The following is a 27,814-nucleotide window of genomic DNA, read 5'->3' on the forward strand; positions in this document are numbered from 1 at the left end:
TCTTAAAAACTTGTAATAAACCTATAAAGCTGATTTGCATATTTACAAAATTTTGAATAGCAAATATAGGCAACTCATATAAAAAAAAACAAAAAACAAAAACACATTTGTTCAATGGCTATTTGTGAATTGCCAGGCACACCACTGTGTACCTCCACTATGGAAATAATCTAATCTTGAGAAAAAAACGAGTCCACGTCAAGTAAAATCTTGACAGTCTGTCCGGGTGCCTGCCAACTGGTTTGTGTATACTAAATAATGTCACAAATGATTGAGTGTGCAGTCTGGATAGAAACAGCATACGCACCCTGTGCGCCCCCTCCGGTTCCCCATACTGAGATGTGGCTGCCTGTCTGGAGATGAAGTTTGCTGGACTTAAAGCCAGCGGCGTGAGCATGACAGCAAGCTTCCAGGTTCTCAAAATAACCAAACACTTTGGTATTAATACAATGTATTCCCTGTGGCCTCAAATAAACAAAATATACATTTCCAGTTCTTTTGCTCCTTTTCTCTCTTTTTTTATGAAGTTAGATCTGCGGTGTAAAGGGTGGCGGAGCGGACTGCGAGGCGGCGGGCGGGCGGGCGGGCTGGCGGTTGGCAGTGCTCAGTTCTGGTGGCGCTTCATGTGCAGCGCCAGGTGGTCGGAGCGTGAGAAGCTGCGGTTGCACACCCCGCACTGGAACGGCTTGGCACCCGTGTGCTTCCTGTAGTGGCGGGTCAGCTCGTCCGACCGCGCGAACCTCCAGTCGCAGCCCTCCCAGGTGCACTTGTAGGGCTTCTCACCTGTGACAAGGAAGAGACAAGGTGAGGTGCTCCGCGGCCAAGACCAGGCGCAGAGCGCACAGCACACTCCGCACCCCACTCTGAACGGAACAGGGCTGCCCCGCGAAGAAGCATCCTCTTGAGTCCTTCCATGGGGGATGCCACCTGCAATCTAAGCGTCTTTCAGAAGACTGGCTGGGCGTGGCCCACCTCGCCCTTCACAACACTCAGGGCCAGCCTGGTCTACATACTAAAGATACTGAGATGGAGGTGAAGGGAAGGCTGAAGAATGGAAATTTTTAGGCAAATGCAAAATATATCGGTGTCCCTATCTGAGGTAAACCTGAACCAATAAATCCTTAAAGTGAGCACGTGCCTTTGGATGATGTCATCTTACAAATAAGGATTCTCCATAACCAAACCTTAATTACTGTAAAAAATGATGGCTAATGCCAGTGAGGGAGCTAGCTGCTCAGATCACACCTTCACCATGAAGCTCCTAGTTTTATCTGAATTAGATCCCCAGCACAGAGCCTGGCACACACAGGCTGTGGACTCCTTTTTCTCTTTTAGAAGTGTCTCATGTAGACCAAACAGGTCTCAGATTACCTAGGTGGGGATAACCTTGAACTCCTGAAGTTCCTGCCTCCACTTCCCAAATGCTTGGATTACAGAAGTGTGCTAACACACTGGTCATCTCACTCTACTATCTTTATATTCACACCAGCATACACATTTATTTGCACATACTTTGTGCAGACAGAAGCAAAACAAACCAGATAACTTAAAATTTCATTGCTTTATCTAAATGTCTTTGCATTTGATATTTAATATAAATTCTTTAAGGCCATCAGAGTCTGTTACTGATCAATTCACATTGGTAAGAGACTTTTTTTTTCTTTCAAGACAGAATTTCTGTGTAGTCCTGGCTGTCCTAAAACTTGCTCTGTAGCCCAGGCTGGCCTCAAACTCAGAGATGCCCCTGCCTCTCAGTGCTGGGATTAAAGGCGTTCACCGTCGTCTGGTCAGACCTCTTCAGTTTGTTTGTTTTGAGAGCTGAGGATTGAACCTGTGTCCTTCAGCATGTTAGACAAGGAAGGGCCACTAGCATTTGCTGGCACACACATGTACTGAACTTTGTGGTGCCCAGTGTTGCTCCCCAAAGGTTATCAACATTGCTCTATGAGATGGTGCACACCTTTAACCCCAGCACTCAGGAGGCAGAGGCCAATGGATCTGAGTTCGAGGCCAGCCTGGTCTACAGAGTGAGTTCCAGAACAGCCAGGGCTATTCAGAAATACCCTGTGTCTCAACCTCCACCGAATTTATCCCATGAAGATTCTGGCAATTGTCCAAGATAGAACAAAAAGGCCAGACCTCGGGGAGCTCGGCTGACATCGAAAAACCTGGCCCAATTTCTTCTGTTTTCTGTTTTCCCCAGCCTTCTGCATCCAACAGTGAGCTGATATTTGAGCCAATCCCACTGTACAATTTGTATGATTCCTAATGTTCTCAAAAATTTGCCAGCCACTTAATTTCCGAAACTACTTAATACCTCACAGGACAAAGAAGCAAAGGCCAGCATGAATCAATGGAACTGGCCCCATGGCATCGCACCCTCACTCACAGGCCAGCCTTACACCCTAGCCTTCCCTCTGCCCCCATCTTCTGCCTCTGATGTAAGGCATACTTACAACTAACCACCTTTTGGTTTTTAACCATTCCAGTTTTTAAAATGCACATCTCAGCCAGGCATGGTGGTAAATTCCTGTAATCCCGGTACTGGGGAGGCTGAGGCAGGGGAATTAGGAGTTTGGAACCGGCCTACGCATATATAACAAGATGCTGTTTCAAAAATGTCAAGTCAAATACATATCTCAATTCTAGATTTCTCCTCCATCACAGGTGCGTGTGCATGTGCACACACATCTTTTGTGTGGATATTTCACCATGTAGCCCAAGTTGGTGAATTAAAAGTATGTACCTTGCTCTCTCATAGTAAACTCAACCTAGAAAGTTACACTAACACTTTAAATAGCAGAAAAGTCATTTCTCTTCTATTTACATTCACACACAATGCTGGAGTCACAGAAAGGATTTTAACGCTAGTGGTGACTTTAATTCGGCTCAGAGATGTCAAACAGAAGAAAGAACTTCACACAGAAATGTCTAGTGAAAATAAATCACAGTAACAAACATGGCTTTCCTGTCATTCCACGGGGGATAGGTCTAATTCTGATGTTTAAATCAAGGGAAAAAAAAAAACTTCCTCAGGAGTCTCAGTTTAAGAAGCATCATTCAAGCCTTTTGAATTTAATAATTACATACAGAGAACTAAGTTTTCAAGTTTACTTTAGAAGCAGGGGACACTGGACTCTTTTTGTTCACTGTTTTTATTGGCTGCAAAGCAATAAACTGCACCAATATTTTGTAAAGTTGACTTTACTGATTGGTTGACATACAGTATCCATTAAAGTTCCTAAAACATTTGAGGTTTTGCTCTCAATTTATGGGCATCTACAGCCTATTCAGCCAAGAATACCACCAGTGTCTGGAAGGGCAGTTACCAGGGCCAAGACTTACTATAAAGCAAGGACCACTATCCCCCACTTGGGGCAGTTTCTATGGGATTTGTTCAAGTGTCAACACTGTTCAAGTAAAACATCGCAGAGGAAGCTGGTACCCCCATTTCTGGCCCAGAAGCAGACTTAAGCCTTTCTTCCTCGGCCAGAAACACTACGGTCAGTACTTCTGGGAAAGCAAACTGACTTCCTCCAAGTTACATTTCAACAGGATAGAGCTTTCAAAAGTAATTGGATTTTTAAAGAATCTCCGTCCAACACCACCAATTTGAAATACTTAGTTAAGCTCTTTCAACATCCACTGTATACCCAAGTCCTCCCGCTGCTCGCGTCAAACTATGGAAAGGCAAAGTGAAAACAGTGGCCGCTTGTGTGGTGTGGAAACCCTCCGCCTTATCTCACAGTGTGCATTTTCTTCTTCTCTCCCTTAAAGCTATAGGGATGGCTGAAGAAGCCCTAATCTCTGGAAAATATGTCCAAGTTAAACATGCATATGCCCCATGCTGATAAAGCTATTAGCAGGCTGTCTAACAACTCCAGCAGAAACACCTCAGAGCAAGAGACAGGGCTTGATGGGGCCTCCAGAAGTCTGCTCAAGAGCCAGGTAATTCTTCTCTCCTTCCCCTCTCAGAGGGACTCCAGAAGTTAGCAGCTGACCCATCGGTTGCACACTAAGAGTCCTGGACTGCCACTTTCTTTAGTGTCCCACTTAAATCTTCCATTAGCAAACACTGTTACACTCTTTCCATGATGCAAGGAATGAATACATACATATTGTTCAAATTTACTCAGACTCTACAGTCTCTCATGAAGAGAACGGGATAGCTAATGGACTCACAAAAGGCCTTAAAACCTAGACTGTGTGAGGTCAGGGTACAGTGTTGTGGACTAGCCCTTTACAGAGCCTCATCTTTTTAGGGGCCCCTGGAAGCTGTTCAGTACTAGCACTTGGCAATCTCCAGAAGTAACCTTAATAAGGTTCCTTCTGCTGGGTTCAAGAATGCTTGTCTCGCCAAGTATTCAAAAAACACCCTCAATAAAAAACTACGTTATCTCTTCTCTGATGATCTCAGCAGGCAGTGGCAGCACACGCCTTTAATCCCAGAACCCGGGAGGCAGAGGCAGGCGGATCTTTGTGAGTTTGAGGCCAGCCTGGTCTACAGAGTTCCAGGACAGCCAAGACCAGGGAAATCCTGTCTTTAAAAAAACCAAACAGTGGGAGGGCGGGGGAGCATCTACAATTGAATGGGAGGTTTCTCTGCTCTGTTGAACATATTCAATAGTCGCATACCAAGGTCCTTTTCTAGAAAGTTCTACATAGAGTGTTGTAACAAAGGAAATGAGGTAACTCTAAGGTTTATTACAGTAAATTTATATATGTTTCCTTCTCAATGATGAAAAAAACCAGTCTAATCAATATATAATAAAGATAAAGCTCCAAACCACCAGAACTAAAACTAACGTTAACTCAAGAGGACACCACCTGCACTAAATGCCTACCTAGCCTGATAGAAGATTTGGTCCCTGACCAATAGCTCCCTACCATCACAGACTGGCGGGAGCTCGCTCCTGAAATAGGCTCATCGTTAGTCAGATTTGCTTCTAAGACCCGAAGGGGGCAAACAAACCATTGAAGGAATCATGGAAAATAGTATTTACATCATATCTGAGAAGTGACAGTGATTTGGGCTCGTTGACTTTTTTTTTTTTTTTTTTAATACAACCATGCCAGTACTTTTCCACGAGAAGATTTTATTACGGTTTGTAGCAGTCTCCTACACTTCTAACAGAAAGATTCACTTCCAAAGCTAATCCTTCCTAGATGTCAGGAATGGCCCATCTGAGGAAAGGATATTCTGGAACTCCCCCCTTTGATCACATTTCTCAATCCATCACTTTCTTCTAAATCCAATTCCTTCTACTCCCTCCCTCTAGAAAACCTGAGGGACCATGGCCACGGCACTCTATAGCTTCGCCACATAAACTGGCTTTGACCGGGGCTAGGGATGTGGCTCAGCGGTCCAGACCATGCTTTTTGAGCACAGGGTGGTGGTTTAGTTAGTTCCCAGGATCAAATGCACTTGCGTTGTTTAAGGAAGCCCTGAGCAGGGAGGGGAGAATGTTAACGTGGGATGTATTTTGTGTTCCTGACAGTCCCTTTGTTTTGCATTCCTCCTCCACTGCCTCTCTGAAAACAACGTTTGGCCCAAGTCTGAGTACTTATTTTCTTAATGAAGATGAAGGAAGGCAGGAGGGCCGGTGTGAGGCTCAGGACTACTGGGGTAATCGACTATATTTAGACCAGAACTCTGCTTTGAGTGTCTTCAGGGTAAAATACTGGAATCCCTTATCCTGAAGGTACATAGGGTAGAGATTCTCTGTAAACAAATGTCTTTTTATATAGAACTGAAATAGTCCCGGTAGTTCTGAAAGGCTACAATACGGGTCACATGCAACAAGGGCCTTATTCGGGGACCAGAGCACACTCATCTGCTGAAGCAAAGTAGAATGGAGGGTGACCTTGCTGTGGGGGCTGAGGGAGGCAGCGTGGGTCCCACATTTGACTACTTCTCAGCCCCAAACAAGCGCTAACAAACAGTTCAAGTACCAAATTCTCAAAGCTCCTGACGAAAAGGTGCCACTCTGGATTGGTTTTCTTTTTAATAAGGTTCTAAACTAACTTCAAACATACAAGCAAACATACACATATTCATAGTGTACAGAAAGACCATCCCACAGCTCCTAAAATGCCAGTGAAATGTTTTTATCCACTCACTCGACAGGGTGATGCCCTTTCCTACACCCAGCGCTTCACCCGGCTCTCCTGTCCAACAGTTTACCTTACCTGCCAAAGGGAAATTCATTCCATGAAGATGTTTTTAGGCCAAAAAGCTAGCCACTTTGTGCTTCTGAATCAGTACCTTGTCCTTAATCAGACTTGTTACATATCCATGAATATGAATTACACAGGCAGACAAGCCACTTCCCCTCAAGTAGGACATGACTTTTGTTTCTAATCTTTCACCAGAAAAGATGTAGGCCACCAGGTAGAACTAAAAATACCCGGCAAAGGAAAATTCCTGGGTAATTAAAATCTATATTTTTAAATACTGCTGTCTGCATTCCTCCGACCTTCGTGCGGCTGACTGCTTCTATCAATTCCAACAATTGTGTTCATCTACGTAGGAACTGTCTCCTCCCACTAGCTTAAAAACTAAAAGGTAAAATGAGATTAATTCTTTGGATTCTTCACAAAACCAGTCAAAAATGCCTGCTGAATTAAATTATACTTAACCTTTGATACGCTTTATCATCCCGAAACAATGTTTGATCAATTTCCTATGTAAATGTTTTTCAGATGAAAGAACTCGTCCCCGAAGCAAAGTTTAGTCTTCCCAATGAGTCATTAAAAAGAAATTGTTTCTAAGCTTTCTTCCTCATAAATACCTTTCCTGGGGTCTAAACCAACAAGTCTCTAAGCCACTACTTAAAAGAAAAAAAGCAAGCCTGAAAGTCAATGTAAAAAATACATATCAGAAAGCTTTTAGTGAAATAAAACACTGAAAGAATACCAATGCCTAAAACCAAATGCTGAATTGTGATGCTTTTCAATGTGCTGTTTTTAAATATGAAAATCACTAGATACTATAGCTACAAAATATTTTGCTTATGCAATTATATTCCAATACAACAGGTCATGCATCTAATATCCATTTATTCTAGAGCCAAACCGTACAGTCTCCATCATCCATTATGGCCTGACATGAAATCCTTCCTGGTTCTCTTTTAAAGGCTTTCATCTCCTTTCCTTAGAGTAGTCTAGTTGTTCTTTTCAGGGGGAAAAAAATGCCTGTAATAAAAACATCTCCGATTTCAACATTATCAAAACTACGTCTGATATAGCCGATGGAAAATGAGTTCCCAGCAAAGATGTGGTTCCACATTTATACGTAGGATCCTTAGTAACCACTTCAAACTAAAGCAGGAACCTAAATTATGTACTTAAAAATACCATGGAAACATCTTACAAATAAATGCCACTAGATAATGTGGTTCCCGTAGCAGTTTAAGGGACAAGGTGGGGATTTGTCCCTCACACTGAGAGACAGGCTACAGTCCGTCTCCATCAATCAGGAGATCTTGAGTACAATACTCAAGGGTTCATTGCACTCTTGTTCTCTATGTTGGTTTGTGGGAGTTTCTATTCTAACTGCCTCTTTTCCTTTTCAACCCCTGGCCAGCAAAGCTGTGTGCACGGACTCTTGAGTGTTGCTTCTAGATTGTTAATATAACTCCTAATTCTACCTTGCTGCAGAAAGCCAAAGCTGAAAAGTGATCTACATCTTCCCAATGGAATTCTGGGGAGGAGTCTGGGGTGTCGCTCATCACTAATGTAGCCTAGAACGCAGAAAGTTGTCTTTAGAAGACAGTATTAAGCATAGGAACACAGAAACTGTAAGCTGTTTACAAAAGACAGTTTAATCAATCATGGTGATTTATGAGGGCAGAATTGTGTCTTTTGAAAGGTTGTCAGAAGAAATTTTAGAATGATGGCAACGTGCACCCTCCCTTGTAAACATCACAAGGCATAAGAATTTCAATGAAATGTTCTTTTAAATGCTATTAAAAGTACAAATATTTTGATTTGGGAATAGACGACCACTTATTGACACTGTTGCCTAGAAGCGGCCGTAACTATTTCTAAACAGCATATTAATGTGTGCACATGTATCACAAATAACACTCACAAGCATCCACTCACCCACATAAAGGATGCCTATATGAACCTACAAGTGTTGCACAGATAAACACAGATAGTTATGTCTCAGAGAATCTGTGTGACCATACACAGAAGAGTTTTAAGTTCTTGTGTATTTTCTCTATAAAGAAATCCAAGTCCAGGAACTTAGAAAACTTGAATGCTATGGTACTTGTGACTCAAAAAGCAGACTAGCGTTTTGCTCGTCCCAGTTTAGGAAGCATAAGCTGGGCTTGTTGACAGGCTATTTGGTTAGATTCACTCTGTAACCCAAGTTAGAGTCACTCACTACCTGGAACCCCAGAAATAAGTCATTAAACAGAACACAGACGAAGGCTGTTCTTCTCATTGCTTAAGTCGGATGAGACATATGGTAACTTGACATTTAAAAGCAACTGCAATTACTTTCCAGAAATGCTGGGGTGCTTCACATTCTGCCAGCGACCATTAGAAAAGCATTTCTTTTATCCCGTCAAATACACAACGCCGCCATATAGTTTTTGAAGTCCCCTAACAAGTTTCCCAAGTAGGAGGAAACGGGACAGAAAGAAACGCATGACAAGCTATTAAATCAGAGATACTATTCAGAAAAAAACGAAACTGTTGCCTCGACCTGGGCATTAGAAGGAAAAAGAAAAAACCAGCCCACAAGCTCTGCTGGCTTCCTGTCCACTCACTGAGCAGGAGCAGAGGGAGGGAGGGAGGGAGGGAGGGAGGGAGGAAGGGACAATGGTGGCGAGCACAGGTAATTTTAAGAGGCATTGTCTAGAAACTAGAAATGAGGAGAAAGCCTCCACGCTCTATGATTACCCAAGAACGGGTTTAGCCAGATGAACTAGTCTGTTACAAACGCTCCCCAAGGCACTTGAAAGACTATCAAACAAAACTTTATTAAACTACATTACATGGTCTTACTTATTAGATGTTTAAGGCCACAATATTTATAATCGAGTGAAAAGGTCGCTGCATGGGACCCTAACTAGGTCTAGATCCTCTGCCTCCGTTTGCTTTTTTATTAGTGCAGGCATTGTTCAAACTACCCACTATTAAATTTCTTTGCCAGCAGGTCAGGTTCCAGGATGCCAGGTCCAAGCATTCAGAGCAGTAAACCCTGACAGGGTGGAAAGGCTATTTAGATACGGCCGGCCGACATCCCTGCAATGAGCAGTTGATTACATCGTTATATGCTATTGCACACTTCTTTATTATGGGACTTTAACCTCAGAAAATACATTCCCTCCTTCCTCTCCAGTTTCAAGGACTTCTGATGAGAGGAGAAAGAGAGAAGACAGAGAGAGAGAGAGAGACAGAGAGAGAGAGAGAACAATAGCTCAAATGTTTCTAAGCTATTTCCCCTTGACCGAAAGCTCAGGCAGGAACCCAAGTTCAGTGTTTCCCTAACACAACACTAGTCCAGAAAATGGATATTTTCGTTTTCAGTTGTTTTTTTTTTTTTTTTTTTTTTTTAGAATTTGTATATGGAATCTTCTGGCTCGTATCAATTTTATTTTGGAAACTTAAGATTGGTGACTTTTTTTTTATCATATGCTGGATTATTCTGTTTACAATTACCTGCAAACAAAAAAACCTCAGGCCAAGCAATCCATTCCTATCACTGATAAATGCAAGAGACGCCTTTTCTCGGAAAGCCCTGGTATCTGCCACACTATCTCCAGCACCATTTGGATTTTAGTAAGTGTTTAGCATTCAGATATCAAGCACTACTTCCTAACACATACAAAATGCCTGCAACCATACTCTCTCAGGGCTCTGGTTCAGCACTGACCTTTGTTCAAAGGCTTTTACTTTTTAATGCAGCAGTTAGAGATAACTACTTCATTTATCAAAACTCAATTTCCATAGTAACATCTAGCCTAGGGAGATTCAAGTCCTCACACTAATCCAACAACCCATTCAAAGGAACTGTTGAATACTTTGGTTTCCATAGCAATGATGGAATAATACATTTTGCTAGGTCACTGCTTTTAATAGCAAACTTATTCTTTGAACTCTAGGTAAGGAGGGTGTATGTGAGGAAAAACTACAGCCACTTTTATATCTGGTTTTTCTCCTGTAGGGCTTTTTCTTCTTTTTCTTTTTTTTTAAGGAAAATTACAATAGTAACGTTATCCAGACACTTGAAAATATTACGGGTATGTGGAGCCCTTTAATAAAGTATGCTACCAAATTTCACGTTAAACATGTTTTTGATGAGGTTTCAAAATTAATAATAGCTCCTGCAAAGGACTGCTACGAACTTAACAAGACAAATCGTTATAAAATTAGAGACTAAACTTAAAAAAAAGCATGCTTCAAGAGGATGCTTCAAGCCTGAAGATGAGGCCTCTCAAGGAAGGACTGAGGTTGGGTGTGGAGTAATGTTTCAACCATTGCCCTTCATTCTGACCACCCTACTTTAATACCCTACGGATTTTAGACCTCAAACACAGCAAATACGCTCAACACACATATTTGAAGGCACTGGTGTTAACAGAGCGCGTAGCACGGTAAGTGGCAAGGTTTTTAGCTTAAAGCAAGATGATTTACCAAGAATTTTCTTCCTTCTTTCAAGACAGGAATAAGCATTGCCATTAAAAAGTTTTAAAATCCATTAGTAAACACGGTTGTTTACGTTTGGGGGGTCATTAATTCTACATGAGGTGACAGGGCAGGGCAAGGTCTCACGGAGGGGACATCAGCTCTCCTGCAACCGGGCTTCCTTGGGGAACTGAATTTTAAGCCGAGCCCTTGCTGAAAAGGTAGGCCATTAAAAAATAAAAGTTGACAGAAGAAAGAAAAGATCAAACACGTGTTGGCTTTTAAAGGGATGAATGCCACTTATACTATTTACACAACTCACAGAATTAACAAGAAAATTACCTACCCGTATGAGTCCTCAGGTGAGCTTTTAAATGAGACGACTTTGTATAAACTTTTGTGCAGCCTAAAAAAAAGAAACAGAGGAGGAACAGCTTGTCATTTCCAGGGCCCTTCAAAACCTTTACATTTGATGATTTTAAATCTGGCTTTAGAGATGAAATCTCTTGTGCTAGACGTATTAGATGCTTCGGTTGAGCATTTTCAAGGCACCCTCCCCCATGATGATCTTATTAGAAGGCAGAGGTGATCCGACCTATGTATCACTTTAGGATCAAAGAACATGGGTAAGCCAGCCAAGTAACAAACGGGGAACATTTGTGATTGGATTCCAGTAGGTTCTTTTTACTATAACACGAGCTTCAGGGACTTAGAGTCATCCCGGTATATTTTTTAACTTAGTGGATAGAGAGCTGATAGTGCTAAGTCATTATCCAAGATGGCTATAACTTTCTATACTCCTATTGTTTTTTTTAATTTAGCACGTCAGGTCACATCATGCGGTCAAAAAAATTTTGCCCTATATTAATCATAAACTCTTACGCCAGCAACTTGGAGATATATTTATTACTGTCAAATCATATTTTGGGTCACGTATCTCATGCGAGAGTGAGCACACCCTAAGGGGAACCCTTCTTTCTTAGATCTGGCCTGTGAGTAGCCTTGTGCTTGCCAAGAGGTACCTACAGTCTGACTTCATTACCACCCTATTGTCTCTCACCCTATTTCATCTCCAGGAGACGTTAGAATTTAATGACACAATTTCTTAGACCAAATGAAATCCAAGTTTCATTTACTACTAAAGCGAAAGAAATCCAAGTTAACTTATTCGCTAGAATGGTCTAGCCATTGAAAATTATCTTTGGAAATGGTTATTTAAGAGACTGGATCTCGCTATTATGTAGCCCAGGCTAGTTGGAACGTGTGACCTTCCTGCCTCAGCCTCACTGCTGGGATTAAAGGCATGAGCCATCATGTCTGACTAGCCATTTTTTTTCAACACCTAAAACAAGCAATAGACTATTATCTAATTACAGGCCAGCATAAAATGCAGAACTAGAATACTAAGAGAAACTAGGTGATTTATTTTTGAACTGTCGAATACATCCTTGCTATATATTTTCATGCCTAAGGTTCAAAACGGTGCAAACATGTGTGCATGCGCACGAAAGCATACGAGCACACACCACATCAAACACTCCTGATGCTTCAAGCTCACAGACCACGTACCCGGATAATCGCAGTAGTGAATGCGTCTTTTCTCCAGATCAGGGTTACTCCTTCTATTGTATCTGACAGGTTGGATATTTGGTGAGTTAACCGGCAGAGTGGCAGGTAAATTCGGGTTGTGAATTGCCAGCTTAGAAGCAATTGTAGCAGCATAGGATGGAGGTGGAGTTAAATTCTGGAGCATCTCAGCTTGTCTATCAGGACTTCCAGGCTCTGAGCTCGGTGGTGACGGGGGAAAGTAAGTGGCCTGCTGTGGAAGAAACTGACTTGGCATGGTGTATGTGCAAGGGGGCATGCCCTGGAACTGTTTCATCGCAGTCTGCGGCACAGCAGAAGTGTGTGTGTTAAGGCCTGCCATGGCGGCCGACATCGAAACATTAAGGGTGTCCATTACCGCTGTCTGGTTTGTGGAACTGGGCATGTCTAGATCCGGTGTATTCAACAGCTGGTACAGGTGGCCCTGCTGGGAAGGGACAGAGAGATGAATATCTGGTGTAGGAAGTTCTTGTTTGATGAAGATATTGTTCACCTCGGGAGCTGTGGTCTGGTGGGAGCTGAATATGCTGGTGAACTCAGGGAGAGCCTGGGTCGGGGCTGGAGGAGGGGCGGTCGTCTCGCTCTGGTGGCTGAATATGGTAACAGGTTCTGTCTTGATCTGGGTTACGCACGGTCTCTGGGATTTGTAGAGGCCCGTTCTCAGGTGAGTGATGTCGGGCAGGAAGACGTTCATGTTGATACTGTAAGGTAGGCCCTCACTGTCGGTGAAGAACTGGTCGACCACCGAGGCGCTGTCTCGTCTGTACTTCTTGTGCTCTGGAATTGGAACTGGAGGGAGCTGAGGGGTCAGATACTTCTCCATTTCACATCTTGTCTAAAAAAAAGAGAGAGAGATACAAACATACAATGAATCTACGGATTCATTCAGGAAGGGTAAATAAACAGGGCTTACTAAAAACTCACACCACCAGTGCTGGGGCCAACTCCTAAGAGCTGCTTATAAACATAGGAGTTTATTGTCAATTGTGTAATTACTGGTTAACCAAAAGTCTGTATGACCTGTCTTTAGAAAAATCACTCCCCAAATCCTCCCAGGACAAGAGTGAGAGGCAACGGGGTGGTGGTGGGGGGCAAAGACCAAACATAATCCTTTCTGATGCAATCAAGTCTCACCCCCAGCCCAAGAAGGATAAATCTGCTGTTATAGTATCAGAGTATTGCCAAACTACCTCAATTCTGTTCGTGTCCGTTACATTTAACATGCTTTATTTGAAAACTAGGACCTTCGCAAATCTTAAAAATAATATTTCAAAGGGCTTTTATGTGGGCAGAGTCAGGTACCTCAGATCTGTCTAATATAAAATGTTCTCTGGGCATTTCAGTGCCTTTTTTGATTAATAAAAATTGCAGTGTTTGGAGCAAACCCTCGTATCCACTAAAACCAAACAATTACAGGTTCAACGTTTGATGTGAATGTTGATTTTAGCCAGCAGATTCGTAATTGGTTAATGTAATAATGAAATGTTCCTATTCATATCCCTATCTAAAACAGATCTTTAATTATCAAGGAGAAAATCACTCCCTTGGTAGACTGGTGCTAAGTCGCCCGTGGGTGGGGAGAGGCTGCTGAACTGCCAGCACAGTCATGAGCAAAACATTTATCATGTCCTCTCCGTGGGCCAATGCTACATTCCCCCTTCCTCTGTAAAAAGCGCAGTCATCCCTTACCCTCCTGCTGTCTATCCCCTGAGAGAAAACTGCCAAAGTGAAACAACCAAATATCCCCCAGGCCCTGATTGTTTAAAAATATAACATAATCCAGCTTCCGGCCTGCCCGGTCCTTTCCCAGTTCTCTTCTCTCCCAACGTAAACGAAAGCTTAATTTTTCCTCTCAATTTCTCTTGACATTGAAAAGCAAGTTAGAAAAAGAACAAAACCCAACGAAATGAAATAGTTCACAAAACAATAAACCACTGCACCTCAATCGGTGAACAGGAGTCATTATTTTTGCTCCTAAATTTCAAAAGAATTCCATCTTGGACCTCAGATCATTAAGATCTGGTTGTAGACGAGGACGGACAGGATTTCCCGGATATGCACGACTTAAAAATAAAGATTCATGCTCTAGCCATGTGAGTCACATCTGACAAATGCCACTGTCCTCTCAAAGCACGACGACACTGGCAGACCCCGCGAAATAGGCGCTGGGTGCAAATACGCATACAGCAAGAGGCTATTAAACCAAACGTCTTGAAATAAACCGAACTAAACCCTTTCGTGTACTGCGCTCCCGCGGCGGTTAGTGGTTTCTGATTTTAGCTCTTCCAGCTGTTTGCATGTGGGTCTGTTTCCAATTTTTTTTTTTTTCCTTTGGACTAGCTAAAAGTCCCGGGAAGTTTTTTCTGGGCTATATGACTCCCGTGCGTGGGCGAAAGAAACAGGCGCTTGCTCTAATTCGGCTGCTGGGCAAGTGTAGGAGCCAACTGCCAGCTTTCAACGCGACTCCGGGGGGAAATTTACGCGCACACCAAGAAAACAACACCCCTGGCCTTTTTGTGCGCGTGTTTCTTTTTAAGGAAAAAAAAAAAAAAGCAGTGGTCTAGTACAACCTTAGATCTTCTGACTCTAGTTTCCCAAACAGGGCCCTACAATCCATTCTAGGGTATGAAACCCCAGTACTCCAATCTGCGTTTCTGCTTCATCTCAGAGGACGCAAGCAGGTGGACTTCTTAAGCCAGAGCCATCGGGAAAGAGCGGTCAAGGTGAAGCAATTTAAGTCAAGTTGAGCGTGGATACAAGCTTTCATCCCCACGCAAGAAAACAGACAAGGTGCGCGTGAGCGCGCGGCTGTCTTTAGCTTCCTCTGGGCAGATCGGGGTGGGCCCCCGCCCTGCTCCCCCATCCACTCCACGGCGCCCCGTCTGGGAGCGCAGGGCGGGGCTGCCCACCCGGGCACCGGGCTCCCGCGTGCCCCAGCCTGGAGCGGCCCCTGTCGCCCGCGCCTCGCAGTGGCGGGACACGCCCGAGCCCGGGGAGGGAGGCCGGCCGCTCGGCTTACCTGGACCAGCTCCTCCGAGGGCAGCCGGGGGCCGGCGGCGGGCGGCGGCGCGGGCTGCGCAGGCGGGTGGTGGTGCGCGTGTTTCAGATCGTCTCCGGGGAAGAGCGCCGCGTCGCGGGCCGGGTTCGCAGCGCCCAGCACCGGCTTGAGCTGCGCGAACACCGGCTCGTCCTGCGTGGCCGGCGGCTGGGGCACGGGTCCCAGGCGGGCGCTCATGGTCAGCACCCGCGTGGCCATGGGCGATCGGGGGACTACAGGCGCGGGGCACGGGGCGATCGCGATTCCCACTTCGCCCGGGCTGGCGCGGGACGGCGGACTCGGCGCGGGGCCGCTTGCGGGGGGGGGGACCCCTGGGCCGGCGGCCAGCGGTTCACGAAGGCGGGCGGGCACGTAGATCGGGACTCCTGGGCTCGGCCACGCGTCACCGCCGAGGTCCTCTGGCCGCCACTTTCTCCCGCCCCGCCCCAGAGCTCTCTCGCTCGCCGGAACCCGCTCCCGCCACCTCCGAGCTCCACCAGCAAGCTGCGAGCGCGCGTACCTGCCCCGCGACTACTGACACTTGACGCCCGCCTCTATTTCACCCAACTCCGGGGAGGCAGGACCAGCTCACCCGACTGGCAGCGTGGTGGCCAATAGCAAGGCTCCAGGGCCAGCAGCTAGCCAATGGGAAGGAAGTGCCGCGAGGTCCCGCCTCCGACGGGCCGACCGCACCCCTCGAGGGCCATGAGCTTCGCGCGCAGGGCTGCGGCGCAGTTTGTACACAACTTCTCTGACAGATTGGGCCGGCGGAGCACAGGGCTGGGCGGAGGGAAAGAGAGGAGTGGGTGGAATCTAGGAAGAGGGGGAATCAGGGTGGAGACGCGGAGGGAGATCTCTCCGAACTGTTCTCTGCCAGGATTAGGGCGAAAAAAAGTATTGCACGTCTTAGGTGTTGTGCAAGGACCTGAAACTCGAAAGCTGAAGACAGAAGACGGCTAGGTGGGGGGCTGAGGTTTCCAGTCTTGTCCAATGAGTGTGTAATTTTAAGTATACAAAATGTACTTTAGAGGAAAACAAGGTGCGGTACAGTAGCAAATGTAAAGGAGTTCTCATTTCTGTGTTTTTAGCAGTGGATCTGTCTATCCTTAGCAGATCCCTTACGGCCTGAATAAAAACTATAAAGTCAAGCATTTTTTCAAGTCCTTGCATACCAACCTGGGCATACTTCCCCCTGCGGTATTTAAGTAGCTACAAGTTTTCACAGACATTTCTACCTTCCGTCGCCGTATGTGGGGAAGAGGTGGGGTTGGCCGTATGAATTATGAAGTTTTTAATATTTAAACCATGTTGATTCTAGCCGGAGCGTGGAATCTAATTTGAGAACCAACAGCCAGCTCAACCGGGTATTTAAATAGACATTACATCTTTGGCTTATTTTTGCTAGCACTGTAGTCTCCAGAGGGGGAAAATGGAGTTTAATATTTTCAGATGAGAATCATAGCCCATCTACCTAATACAGTGGCACCTTTTCCTACGAAACGGGAACCGAAGAAGCTACAAACATTCACAGACACTCAACGGCTCTGAAAACTGGGAATCCAATAGGAAGGAACGTTACAGGCAAATCTATTACTACCCATTTGCTAGGTTGTTTTAATGGAGGGTGAGTTGTGTTTTTTTTTTTCATTTTGTTTTGAACTTTTAAAATTTTTGCCAGCAATCACCAAAGGAAACTATGTTCCTTAATCCTTAGTGTTCTTGTACATGGCTTTGTGTGGCTTATTGGGAAGCCGGAACAATGAACTGACAAAAAATGTCTGTACTATTATTACTACATATGTACCTATGTTGACAGCACATTATACCAGGGTACTTAGAGAGAGCACACTGACTACTTCACAGTGAACCATTGCCTTAAAAGTTTTTAGGAAAAAAAAAAAAATGTACCTCAAAGAGTGTACCAGAGATATGGGTCTCCTTTCCAGCACATTGGTAAGTGAAAAAATACGCACAGAAAGTAACACGTGCCTTTTTCTTCTTCAGCGAAGATAAAATCATACTGTGAACTCGATTTCTTTTCTCCCTTTTCCTTCCTGTTAGTACTGATTCATTTTTATAGCTGTGGTTGCCGCTTTCAGAGGACATGACAAGTGCGTTCATGATACCGGAGTGTTATTTATTAAGTGTCTTTGCACCTAGGGCTCTCAGTGAGCAATCTCCTGCGGCCAGCCTTCATCTTTAAAAATCCGGCCTCATTTTCTCTGTTATTAAACCCAATCATGCGATCACATAGCTCAGAGACAAGTCATAGAACTGGTGTCAGATTTAACTTTTTAACAACAGATGATCTTTGGAAGACTTTTAGTGCTTAATGCTCATAATATGATCAAACCACCGAATGTGGTATTTATAGCTCTTAATAGAATGTTTCTTCTTTACCCTTTAAGTTTAATCCAATTTAAAGTTAATGCATCTTGTATTTATCTTTATTTTAATTTGTTTTTAAAGCTATCTAGATACCCCCCCCCCTTTCGGTCACCACGGTTTCAGTGGGTCATGACTTTTAATGCAAGGAGACCCATTTATATTACTGGAAATCCTTCTAAATTTCACACTAGCTTTTTAACATGCTTCTCCTTACAAGGCTTTCCATTTTGGAGAATCTATCTGACACACTCTTAAGAACATAGCTTGATAGCCTTGTTGCTTTTTATTTTCCCACTTTTAAAAAAGAATGTCTAGGTGAGCCTGGCTTTGGCCTGGTTTACATAGCTGATGCATTTACAGTTTTTAAAATCCTTGAATATCTACTTTTTGCTCAAATATGGCAGCATTTACTTAAATTTCACTTCTGGCGTTAAGATTCAGGAAAAGAGGGCTGCCACTTTTAAGTAAGTAATGGTTCCTCTCAAATCCCCCGCCCTGCAATCTCACAGAAAACAACTAGCTTAGCCTTGTACAATAGTACAGAAATTGGAATGTAATCCTTGCCCAAGGTGTGTGCCATGCTCTTCTAAACATACGGAGAACATGTTTAACCAAGACAAACACCACTGCTGACAACTTGCCCCATCCGCTCCCAAAGAAGGGTTAAAACTTGATAAATATTTTTCAGATTTTCCAGGTTCTACACTGGCGTGCCGCCAGCCAGTGTGAATGGACAGATCCTCAATTACTCTGAACTTTCTAGTTCTTCACATTCCTCCCTGCTGAGTAGTCCTGTACCACTGGGGAAGGTGGGAGAAAACAAAAAAACAAACGTCAGGCTTCAGAAATCAATTAGTGGCCTGGCAGGAGTGTGTGAACTGCAGTGTGCCAAAACGGGGGATTCTGAGGGGAAGAAAGAAAAACGTCCAGTAGCCAAGCTGGCTAGGAGGGTAAGCAGAGGAGCAGTGTGCATGCTTAGGTCCTTAGTCACTGGGCAGCGAGGATTTAGTCTTAGAATAAACCCCAAGTGTCACTATCTTTACGGGAATAAATAGGCCTGAATGTGTGGGGGCTGAACCGGCATCCAGCTACGGGGCCGGGGCTTGCAAAAGGCAGTCGAAAAGAAACAGATAAGCTGCTTCTGAATGAGAGGAGGAAAGTGAGAGGCCATCTGCAGGGCAGTGCTCACAAGAACACTCGACAACAGAAACATCTCAGTCAGTTGTTCAGCGATCACCGGGAGTCACGCAAACCTTGCTCACGTTGACCCGGAGACTATCCCCAGGATATTCCCTTTCCATACAGTCGGTGTTGAATTGCTAAGTGATACCAGACCACAGAAAAGGCACAAGAAGAAGCAAAACTGACTCCTGACAAGTGAGCACTCAGTGCCCTAGGACAAGATTGTTTAATTAAAAGTGACTTTTATATTCACTGTGTCTCCCTGTTAGAATCTGGATCAATAGACACACAGAAGATATTTTGCCCTCCAGAACACTTCACATCTTTAACCTTTTTTAGCTTTTCATTACTACTTGGAGGCACGCGTTTAAAAAAAAGTTAGAGATAGTAACACAGTAAATAGAAGTTCCCACTGAGATGAGACAAAATGCAAATCATTTTGATTCGAGAGCTTTAGAGACAGGAGAACAGATGCTCTTTCGCTTCTTTTGTGATGAGAGATATGTAATTAAAATATCTTAAAGATTTCATTTTTGTATAATTTGAAACGACATTATTCCTAAGAAAACCATTTAATATCCTGATTGTGCACTTATCCCTTATTCATAAGAAAGAAATTTTATTTAATTTTGGATTTCAGTGCATTCTCCAGGATACTTCACAAGGCTTTCAGTGTACACTTACACAGTGCAATTTATCCACCCTAGTTTTAAAACATTGATAGTACTTTAAAAAAAAATAGAGGTTTACCTTTTGGAGGGACTGGGATTGCTTTTTCCACCTTGTTAGTATACTAAGCAGATGAAAATGACAAATACGGATGCCTTAGACCAAGTTATGGGCCAGACATACTGCAGCTTCAACTGTACAGTATTTGAATTCTGACTCAAAATGTGATAGGGAAAGGTGAAGAGACAATTCCTGGCCTGAAGCACTTACACCAAACAATCTTTTAGAACGCCAAGGTGCTACCTCATCAGCATCACAATGAACCAGCTGCCAGCCATGCTATGACAAAAGCAGGAATGGCAGCAGGCTGGGGGTGCAGCTGGGGATGCTCCCGGCTCTGTGCGTGGTTCACAGGAAACATCCTTAGGGACTTGACCTTAGGTGAAATGGGTAAAAACAGTGCTGGACTAACAGTGCCACAACGCCATGCGCTGCTGTGGTCGTGGAAGTGTGGACAGCTTTGGGGGAGGACAGTTTATCAACATGTATGAAGAAGGCAAAAAATAAGAACGAACGGCCTGAAGAAGATAAGCCAGGCCTGGGGGCATACGGATGCAGATCCAGCGCCCAGAGGCGGAGCCCGGAGAATAGGTACAAATTCAAGGTCAACCTGAGCTCATCCAGAGTGACATAGCAAGACCCCTCCCCCATCTAAAACAATGGTGGATAATGGTGCATCTAGAAGATCTATACTATACACATATACTTATATACAGTGTTGGAAATAATTTAGATATCCAACAGTAGGACAGTAGCACACACACACACACACACACACACACACATATATCACATGTAAGCACATCTATATGATATTTATATATATAATACATATAAAATCAGGGTTTGGTTTTAACCGGCCACTAATCACTTCGCTAGGCCGAGGCAGGAGATTTGGAGTTTAAGGTTGGTCTGGGCTACACAGGAAGATTCTTGTCTCAACAAAGAAAAACAAGGTGGAGAGGTGACTCCGTACTTAAGAGCATCTGCTGCTCTCAAAGAAGACCGGAGTTTGGTTCCAAGCACCCATGTTAGCACCACCACCTGGAACTCCGTCTCCAGGGAACTGAATGCCTCTGATCTCCACAGACATGTGTGCCCGTGCATGCCTGCGCAAACACACACACACACACGCACACGCACGCACACAAAACACACGTGTAATTTGAAATAATAAAAAATATTTTTTAGGAAAAGGAAAGGAAGAGGGGGAAATCTTGACAGGAAGTAAACGAGGTTTAGAGGAGAGGGAAATGAAAAACAGAGCTTTTATAAACGTATACCCACTGAGGTGGGGAAAAAAAAGCACTAAGTAATAGATTTCGAAGCCACTCAAACAGCACATATCTACCATTCCACTACTTGAGAGGCTGAGGCAGGAGAATGGTGAATGTAAGGCATCTGGATTACACTGGATTACAAAGTGAGTTCCACCTGTGGCTACTCAGCTAGACTGTTTTGTTTTTTGTTTTTCAAGACAGGGTTTTTCTCTCTCTGTGTAGCCTTGCCTGTTCTGGAACTCACTTTGTAGACCAGCCTGGCCTTGAACTCAGAGATTTCCTTAGTTACACGGTCATTTTGAACCAGAGCTGGCCATGTGAGAGCCTGTGTCCCCCAGAGACACCAATCAGTGTTTTGACAAAATGCTTGAGCTAGGTAGAGTGGAGCTAATCTTTAAAGAGGTGTTGTGTGAAATCCTGAAAGACTCACTGTCTTCTAAGACCCTGTTCTCTTTCCCAGTACTTGAAATTAGTTTAATTTTAAAAATTCAATTGAAAGCTGGGTGGTGGCGGCACACGCCTTTAATCCCAGCACTTGGGAGGCAGAGGTAGGCGGATCTCTGTGAGTTTGAGGCCAGCCTGGTCTACAAAGCGATTTCCAGGACAGGCTCCAAAGCTACACAGAGAAACCCTGTCTCAAAAAAACAAACAAACAAAAAGAGAACGTTAACATGAGACTGGGGAGACAGTGTGGTTGGTAAAGTCACACGCCCATGAGGACCTGAGTTGGGTTCCTGGAATCTATGTAAAAAGCATGGCATGTCCAGGGTGAGAGAGGTGCCCCCTACTGGGGAAAGAAAGTGCTTGCTGTCCCTGTGTCAGGACCGGCGTTCAGATCCTCCAAGCCAAGTGTAAGCTGGGAGGGTGTGGCGGGTCACCTGTAATTCCAGACTCCAAAGGTGGACAGAATTATCAGGACAAGTAAGCTGGCCAGATGACAGAACAGTGAAGAGCATGCTCAGCTAGCCACCTTCCCCCAACATGTAAGGGGGAAGAGTAAGGCCAGCCTTTGGCTTTGGCATACACATCCACGCTGTCCCCCACACACTGAAGTACACACGGGTACACAGTGGTGAAATGAAAAGCTAGGCTGAGGGCACTAACTAGTCTTGCTGAACCAGTGAGCCTCATATTCAGGGAGAGACGCTGCTTCAAAAAAAAAAAAAAAAAGAAAAGAAAAAGAAAAGAAAGAAAGAAACATGAGGAGGAAAACACCTGATGTCAAACTCTGGCCTCCATGGACATGTACACACAAGTCCACGTGCTCACAAGAGCGTGTACACACCCACTGATATGTAAATGTGGTAAAAGATAGAGCTTATCTACAGAGTGTTCCTTTTGAAAGGAATGATCAGTCCTGAGTTTCATTTAGACGGAAGGGGGTCAAAAATTATTATTGGGGTATAATATATACTGCTTCAATCCTATGTGTTTGAACTTGATAATGCAACTGAATATGTAAAAATAATATTCTTCTATTTTAAGGATATAACCCTTAAATATTTATAGGTAGAGGGTATGGAATCTGCAACTAATTTATAAATTAAGTAGGAGTGTGTATGTATGTTTGTGTGTGTGTGTGTGTGTGTGTGTGTGTGTGTGTGTGTGTGTGTGTTCATTATATGGACTGGGACAAGGAAATAGAGTCACTGAGGCAAATTGGTATTAATTGGTGAATTTGGAAGACAGGTACATGACAGAATTTTAATAATAGTCTTGAAAATTTTTTCATAGGCTTGAAATAATTTTGAATCAAAAAGAAAAGAACAAAAAGTATAAAAGTGAGGAAGACTGATTTCTTTCAAACATCAGATCCTGCCGTCTGGGATTAGACATCACAGATTTATATTCATCACAGTTCAGTTGAAGAGAACCATCAGCAACCCACAAAAACAGTTGAGTCTCAACTAAAAGGCATCGTTTTCCTCAAGCGGTCCAGACCCTTCCTTTGTTTCTCTCTTGTCCAAGTGCTGCTGTCTGAGGAATCCCAGGCAGGAGCAGCACATTAATGAATCTATGTTTGCTATATTTACAGATGTAGTCATCTCCCAGCTCTGTCTCTGCCATGCATGTCTGAATAAAGAGCACGTGTACACATATGTCTGTACACACACACACACACACACACACACACACACACACACGCAGTTAAATCAAATGTCATAAGGGACATTGTGGCAGTCTTGTCTTTTAAAAGTTAGGAAATATTTGAGGCAGGGTCTCCCATGTAGCCTGAGCTGGCTTGAAGCTCACTACTTGTAATCTAGACTGTGCTTGAACTTGCAAAGTATAGATTGCACTATCTCCAGACTTAATGTAGTCTTCATTAGGTTTAACACTGTAATTGTGAAAAAAGGTAGAGCCAGAGTTCTTCCACTACTACTCAACATGGTGATTGTGTTGGAGAGACCAAACCAAGGACTGTGAAGCAAAGTCACACCCCAAGGGGCAAGCTGGGCTTTAGTGGCCTTTCCGACTCGAAAAAGCTAAAAATCACCCTCACGCCCCTCGAGAATTTTCAGAAAATATGATTTATTCCTTTTTGTAAAAGACAGGGTCTCGCCCTGTGTACAGACTGGTCTGTAACTTGTAGTAATCCTCCTGCCTCAGCTTCCAGATGGTTGGGATTTTGAGCATGAGCCATGATGCCTTTCCCAAACAACTAAATCATTAACCCCGATCAAAGCTTTATCGTTGAAGATGAGAACTCCAGACACAATTTGTTGAGGGGCCAATGACAACAGTCAACCAAAGACAGGTACACAAAGATGACTGAAGAAACACTATGGGGAGCCAGGCGGATCTCTGAGTTCGAGGCCAGCCTGGGCTACCAAATGAGTTCCAGGAAAGGCACAAAGCTACACAGAGAAACCCTGTCTTGAAAAAAACCAAAAAAAAAAAAAAAAAAAAAAAAAAAAAAAAAAAGAAAGAAAGAAAAGAATCGCAATGGGAAGAATCTGCAATGCTGTCTACAGATTGAGAGAAGGAGATGTGGGGATGTTTTATGTGTGCTGAAATGTGGTGAGACTTTATTGGTGCTTTAATAAAGCTTGCCTGGAGATTAGGGGGAAAGGCCAGCCATTTTAAGTAAACAAAGTCAGGCAGCACACGCCCTTAAATCTGATCACTTATCAGGCAGGGTCTCTGTGTGTTCAAGGCCATACTAGGGAACAGAGCCAAGCGTGGTGACACACGCCTTTAATCCCAGTACCAACCATAGAGACCTGGAGGTCTGTACAGACAGACAGTGGTAAGGAAGTGAGGTAGCTGGGCCAATGAGAGGACAGAACAGGAAGGCAATAAAGACAGGAGTTGGTGAGGTAAGGTTGGCTGGTGGCTTTCCCTATTTCCCTGATCTCTAAGGCTTTCACCCCTATATTTGACTTCATGTTTTTTTTTTATTAATAAGACCATTTAGAAATTCATCTACAAGGAGGATTAGATATTTCCCTGTGAAGAAGTGATTTTCAATAGTACAGCAAGGCTCTTCCAGAAACAGTGTCTGGTCTCACTGAAGTTACAGCATCACACACACACACACACACACACACACACACACACACACACACACTCACACTCACACTCAGAATACAAAGTAACTGCCATGGGGCAAGCAATGCATGATGAGGGAAGAGTGGACTTGGATACTTGTATGGGCCTTGAGGAGAACACAAACCTCTGTAAACAGAACAACACATAGGACAGCTGAATGGGGACCCACTCAGGAAACTGGAGTGGCTTAGGGGGAAACACAGGCTGAAAACCACCGAGTGCAGTTATCCACTCCTGACTTGTCCATGCTGTGTAAAGACTGGATGCACTAAGGTCAACCTCAATGGCATTTCTAACTCAATAGAGGGGTCAGTTAGATGACTCATCTGGTAAAAGTGTTTGCCAAGCAAGCCTGGAGACCTGAGTTCCATTCCTTGGGACAGGACGGACTCTCAGAAGTTAGCCTATGAGAAACATACACACACTCACACAAATAAGTCTTAAAATAACCGATCGGAGCATGGTGGCACAGGTTTTTCAATCCAGCACTTGGGAGGCAGAGGCAGGTGGATCTCTGTGAGTTCCAGGCCATCCAGTGAGACCCTGTCTAAAAAAAGAAGGGGGTAAGGTCAATGGAGCACCTGACTGGCGTGTATGAAGCCTTGGGTGTCACAACCAGCACAATAAGGAGATAAAGGAGAATGTACAGTTACCACACGTTTATGTGAAAAGTAACAAAAATCCCCATCTTAAAAAGAGGGGAGGGAAAAGAAGGAGGGGAAGAAGAGGAAGGGGAGACAACGGTGATTCAATTGGTACTTAAGAAAGACTGGCAAGTGATCAATAAACAAGAGACTCTCCCCCAGCTTCCCCCACACTAGAGAGAAACAAAATAGCTGTGGACTGGAGCCCAAACACCTAAGATAAACAGATCACAAACAGAAATGGTTTGGCTCACGGTTTAGAGATTTCCAAGCCAGGCATGGTGGCACAGTGCTGAATTGCCAGCACTCTGGGGGCAGAGACAAGAGGATCACCAATCACCATGGATTCAGGTCAGCCAGGGCTACAAAGAAAGACCTAGTCTCAACATCCTCCCCTCTGACCCCAAAAGAAGGTTCAGCCCATGCTTCGCCCCAGTGCTCCTGGGCCTATGGTGAGGCCAAACATAAAGCATGTAGTAGAGATGTCCACTCCAGTTAGGGCAGCATAAAGTAGAAAGAGAGAAGAAGAGGCTAGGGTCTCCATATACCCTTCAAGGGTAGGACCCCATTGACCTACTGCTCGACGTCCCACTTCTCCCAGGACCCCATTGACCTACTGCTCTATGTCCCACTCTCCCAAGTTCTAATCCCAGTCTAGAGAGCACTGGAAGCCAGGGAGCAAACCTTCCACACAGAAACTTTTTGGAGTCTTAGAACCCAAACTACAACATGAAGGAACTTAGAAACACATCCAGTCTTAGACCAACTACTTCCCTCCAACAAAGCGTTTTACAAGTCAATGGTGAACTATCTTGGCTTGGGTTGGAAAGCAGTCATACACCTAAAATCAAAGCTGACTGAGCCCACAGACTCAACATGTCCCCTACAAGGCCCATTCACTACAAAGGGAAAAAAAACAATTTTCAGTGAAAAACCATAGCAGGCATCACTTCAGCCAAGTGATACGGTGAACACCACAAAACAAAACATGAATATCATCATATAGCTCCTGAGAAAAATTAAGTGTCACTTCGTGATCTAACAAAAAAAGGTATAACCTCAGGCTGGTGAGATGCCTCGGTGGGTAGAGATACTTGCTACTAAGCCTCATGACTTGAGTTCAGTCTCAAAACTCACTTCTTGGAAGGAGAGAATCAACTCCCAAAAGTTGTTCTCTGACCTCCACATGGGTGCAGGGACACACACACACACACACACACACACACACACACACACACATAAATGTAAAAAAGTGTATGTGTCATCTGAGGGTAGAGGGGTGGCTAAATGATTAAGGGGGTGCACAGCTCCTGCAAAGGACTCTAATTGGGTTCCTAGGCTCACAACCATGGCAACTCCCGACCAGGAGACCTGACACCCTTTCTGGACTCCAAGGGCAACTGTACTCATTTGCACACACATACCCCAGACATACAAAACAATCATATACATCATTAATAATAAACATGAATCTTAATGAACCATCTCAGTCAAATCGTGAGAAACAATGAGACATACACACCGATGCAGGTGTATGTCTGTCTTTCTCTTTCCTTTTTTATGTGTATGAGTGTTTTGCCTACATGTATGTCTGTGCACCATGCTCATGCCTGGTACCCTTGGAGGTTGTAAGAGCAGCACTTTGGGATCCTTGGAACTGGAGTTGCAGACAGTTGTGAGCTTCCATGTAGGTGGTTGGAATTGAACCCGGGTCCTCTAGAAGAGCAACCAGTGCTTCATAGTCCTGAGCCATCTCTGCAGCCCCTATTGGAGGGATATTTTTGTAAGATACTATAAGTCACCACAGACCCTCCAAAATACCAAGTTAAAAAAGGCAAACCGGGTGGTGGTGGCGCATGGCTTTAATCCCAGCACTCGGGAGGCAGAAGCAGGCAGATCTCTGTGAGTTCGAGGGCAGCCTGGGCTACAGAGCGAGTTCCAGGACAGGCTCCAAAGCTACACAGAGAAACCCTGTCTCGAAAAACCAAAAAAAAAAAAAAAAAAAAAAAAAAAGGCAAAAGTAAGCTGGGTGGTGGTAGTGCATACTTTTCATTCCAGCACTCAGGAGGCAGAGGCAGGCAGGTCTCTGTGAGTTAGAGGCAGGTCTCTGGTCTACAGAGCAGGTTCCAGGACAGCCAGGGCTACACAGAGAAGCCCTGTCTTAAAAAACCAGCCAACCAAACAAAAAGGGCAAAAGTAGATGAAAGAATTACTTTGGTTAAAAAGACTTGTGGTAAAGCAGCTAAGCATAGTGTGGGGCCCTGCATCAGGCCCTGGGCCAGACAAAGTCTGTTGCCAAAACAAGTGGAAACCTCAAGTGACGTCACAGTAGATAAAACTATAGTATCCTATTTTCCCAGTTTTAATTGTTGCATAACGGTTATGTATATGTTAACATTAGAAAAATCCAGTGAGGAGCAGTGAGTTCTGTACACTATTTAGAACTTCAAAATAGAGTCTTGCTATTTTTACCACCAGACCTGGCAAGTTTCAGTTATCCAGTTATCATTACATTTATTTATTTATGTAGAGGGGTGTGTGTGTGTGTGTGTGTGTGTGTGTGTGTGTGTGTGTATACGTATCAGAGAACAACTTGGGCGAGTCCTTTCTCTCCTTCCTCCACATGGACCCCAGAGACGGAAATCAGGTCTCCAGACTTAGTGGCAAGCACCTTTACCCACGGAGCCACCTAGTCAGCCCCCAAACAACCTGTTTCCCGCTTCCTTCTTTACTTAGTAAAGTGTTTTAAATAGTTT

The 27,814-nt window shown here is 44.1% G+C and overlaps 1 protein-coding gene across 2 annotated transcripts; it reads right to left on the reverse strand.

Moving 5' to 3' along the window:
• Window positions 1–434: 434 nt before the first annotated feature.
• Window positions 435–19,787, reverse strand: Klf5 (KLF transcription factor 5). Of its 2 annotated transcripts, none has more exons than XM_059273266.1 (4): window positions 19,604–19,787; window positions 12,211–13,081; window positions 10,988–11,047; window positions 435–783 (listed from the first exon to the last, which is right to left on the reverse strand). In XM_059273266.1, the coding sequence occupies exons 2-4, from the start codon at window positions 13,067–13,069 to the stop codon at window positions 605–607; spliced, it is 1,098 nt and encodes a 365-aa protein (XP_059129249.1). In that variant the 5' UTR covers window positions 13,070–13,081; window positions 19,604–19,787; the 3' UTR covers window positions 435–604. The 2 variants fall into 2 exon arrangements, with proteins under 2 accessions (XP_059129249.1, XP_059129248.1); XM_059273265.1 differs by lacking the exon at window positions 19,604–19,787 and adding an exon at window positions 15,266–15,794.
• Window positions 19,788–27,814: the final 8,027 nt, after the last annotated feature.

This window comes from Peromyscus eremicus, chromosome 9, assembly GCF_949786415.1.
Source record: "Peromyscus eremicus chromosome 9, PerEre_H2_v1, whole genome shotgun sequence".
In the NCBI taxonomy this organism is placed as follows: Eukaryota; Metazoa; Chordata; class Mammalia; order Rodentia; family Cricetidae; genus Peromyscus; species Peromyscus eremicus.